At 30.9% G+C, this 3255-nt stretch overlaps 1 protein-coding gene across 1 annotated transcript; it reads left to right on the top strand.

Annotated features, from left to right (window-relative positions):
- The first annotated feature begins 621 nt into the window (after positions 1-621).
- Positions 622-3255, top strand: LOC134275220 (uncharacterized). The gene is made up of 4 exons (XM_062757478.1): positions 622-867; positions 966-1089; positions 2677-2788; positions 3208-3255. The coding sequence occupies exons 1-4, from the start codon at positions 832-834 to the stop codon at positions 3239-3241; spliced, it is 306 nt and encodes a 101-aa protein (XP_062613462.1). The 5' UTR covers positions 622-831; the 3' UTR covers positions 3242-3255.

Raw genomic sequence — 3255 nt, forward strand, 5'->3', positions numbered from 1 at the left:
AAAAATTCTCAGGGCCAAATAAGGCCCAAAGTGGCTCTTGCTCTTTGATTCTTTTTTCTCCATTTGCATTTTATGACCTTTTGCATCGAATCTTTCAGCACAAGATACAATTTTTTTAATTGGTATGATGTTTTTTTCTTAGTACTTTCAAAATCTTCAAACAAATTTCAATAATTAGAATTGGTTTTATGTGAAATTACAGTTATTTTTATTTATAGGTACATGTAAATGCGATGATGATTATACAGCTGCTGATTGCTCAATGAATAAAAACGATCCACCAATATTAGACGGTGTCAATACGGTAGATGGAGGGTTGTGTGATATTCAACATTGCTTAGATGCCTTTGTTGAAGGAGATTTATTTCTGGACACTCCGAATCTCACATGTAGAATGCATAGATTTGAGGCAAGATTTTGAGACTCAATTTTTTAATCATTTAATGTTATCTCAGGTAGGTTGTGTGAAGTAAGCAATTAGGGGTTGGTCTAATTCATTATTTCGAAGGATTTTGCTGTTAGTTGTGAATGAAAATGCAATGCACTAAACACTATATACAAAAAATATGCATTCAAAATATATTTAGCTTTATTTTACTTCAGATTCCATACAAAGGACCCATAGCATATAAAGAAGTTGATGATGTGCGGGGTGAACACAACACTTTATCTAATGTTCGTTGTCCCTTCCCACCATCACGAAAGCGAAGGTCCCCTGTCGGAAATTCAAACAGTTTCGTCACTGGATATCGGATATCAGTCAGCAACAATGGAAAAATCTTTAGCCTCTCCCATCTTCTTTATATATTGGACTCAACTTGTCAAGATACAATGAATGTGTCCGGGGAATTGAGATTTGTTTTACGGGTAAGTTAAAAGAAAAATGAATCACAATATATATTTTTATTCATATGAAACATTATTATTAAGAAAGCATTTTTTTTTCTTTTTTTTACAAATTTTAGGATGGGTTTTGCTTTGTTAATGGGCGTTGCATAGCGGATAACACGCAAGATGAGGCAAATAAATGTAACGTTTGCAAGTACAAATCAGATGCATTTGCATGGACAAAACAAAGTTTGTATGAAGGTATATATTTTTTTAATTTATATTGTTTTAATATCGCCCTATTTCATTAGTATCAGAATATTTATACGAAAACGATAATGGTTATTGTAAAGATATTATTTAGAAATGTAACATTAAAATTTGATAGTATAACTGAAAAAGTAATTGCAGTTATATGTTTTACATTCTTTCACTTCCTAGAAATATATTACTCTAATTCAATTTATAACAAAGAAAAAATACCTTTTAATTTCAATACATTTCAATTAAATTTTAAGGTAGTCCGATCCTCAGGTTTATAAAATTAGGAGTTAAGTTATCAAAACTACTCATAAAAGTATCTCTGAATCCACAAAGTTAGGTAAATTTATCCATTTTTTTTATTTATAGTTACAGATTAAAGTTAGTCATATTATAAAGGGAAAATCGTCAAATCGCCAATATTTTTGCAGAAAAAGCGAATGGGAATATCAGCTAAGCATTTTCTAAATGCAAATTGATCAACAAATATATTTTAGGTTAAAAAATGATAGGTATTTAGACATTCAGAGAAATTGTCATGATATTTTCATGTATTCTATAATACATAGTGTAAAAGGCTTTTGCTATCATTGCGAGACACCATAAATCACTTCTTATTTCATATCATGCTAATAATCATTGGTATCTAAGGCTGGACTCAAGAAAACCTTATTTCTCAAAAACTGTATTAATTTTTATCCTTTTATAGGGTACACATGTCAAATTTTATAAGACCTTTTCTAAAACTTCCAAAAACATTGATTCTTATAAAGATAAAAAATATAATGAAAATTATTGCATGAGAAAAATTTATTTTCAAGCTTCTTTTTGATGCCTTTCAAATTAAATATGAATTTTTGGAGTTATTCTTCCGGGTTTAGCACTTCAACTTCCCTTGCATATAGGGTTTACATCAGTTAATTCGATCTGCAAGAGCAGTTCTACCTTTGAACAATTTCTAAAACGAGTCAAATTATCGACAAACAAGTCGATGAATCAAGAATATCAGCTGCCTCATTGAACGTCATCATTACGTAAGATCTATGGTCGATACAATGTCATTGTCAGAAAATCCAATCTTTTATACAACAATATTTAATCTCAAAGTCCATAAAACAATACAAAATAGGAGCAGAACAAACACGGACCTGCGAAACATCAGAGGTGGGATCAGGTGCCATGGAGGAGTGATCATCATCTGCTGACGGATCACAGCCGCCGTGTGCTCCTTGTCATGATCAGGAAATAACGGGAAAATAATGGACACAGAGCACACGGCGGGTGTGCCCTGTCGGCACTCCTTTATGTCGCCTGACCCCACCTCTGATGTTTTGGAGGTCTGTAATTTATCTTCCCCTTTTTTGTATTGTTTTATGGACTTATGAATTTGAATACTGTTCGAAATCTCCATATATTTCATTTTTTTAAAAATCCAAATTCTGAAGCGTATATATAACGGAGGAGTTTTTATAAGTCGTGGATTTTATGAATAAAAACCAAAAGATATGAATATTTGTGATACCACCTATTTCAGATGCAACCCCCATCCCCAAATTATTAAATTGATATGTATTGTCGTATAAATAGAATGCAAGGAAGAGGCCAAAAAGTTGTGGATAATTGGAGTAGTGCTGGGCTGTATTGTCGTATTGGTGGCTGTGACTGTAGCAATTCTGATGATAAAGAAGAAAAATAAACGGTTTGTTTTCATTTTAGTAGTTTTCAGCCGATATTTCTATTTCAGATTTAAAATGTTTTTAAAAAACAAATATCTTATGGAATTTATAGAGACAACTTATCATTATGTATTGTAATATTCGTTAGTTTAACAAATAGAACTTCCATTTAATATAAGAATGAAAAACATGTGAAATATTTTTTTAAAAAATTTTAAGATTACTTAGCAACAAATATGAAATCGAGAAAACATGTTTTTTTTCTCACTCTTTTCGTTAAAATGCTTAAGTATGCAACTGGGATTAATTTTAATATCATTTTCCAATGATGCTTCTTTTGAGTAAATCTAGAAACACTTGGGAACACGTCTGATTAGATTTATTATCCCAACAAGATTTAATTTTGTATTTCAAATAATTACACAAACTTTTATTTTCTTAGTATGACAAGTGTAAAACCACCACCTTATGAGTGAGAAAAGGTAAGCAA

This window comes from Saccostrea cucullata, unplaced genomic scaffold (assembly GCF_032062105.1).
Source record: "Saccostrea cucullata isolate Sc308-1 unplaced genomic scaffold, CSIRO_AGI_Scuc_v1 ctg956, whole genome shotgun sequence".
In the NCBI taxonomy this organism is placed as follows: domain Eukaryota; kingdom Metazoa; phylum Mollusca; class Bivalvia; order Ostreida; family Ostreidae; genus Saccostrea; species Saccostrea cuccullata.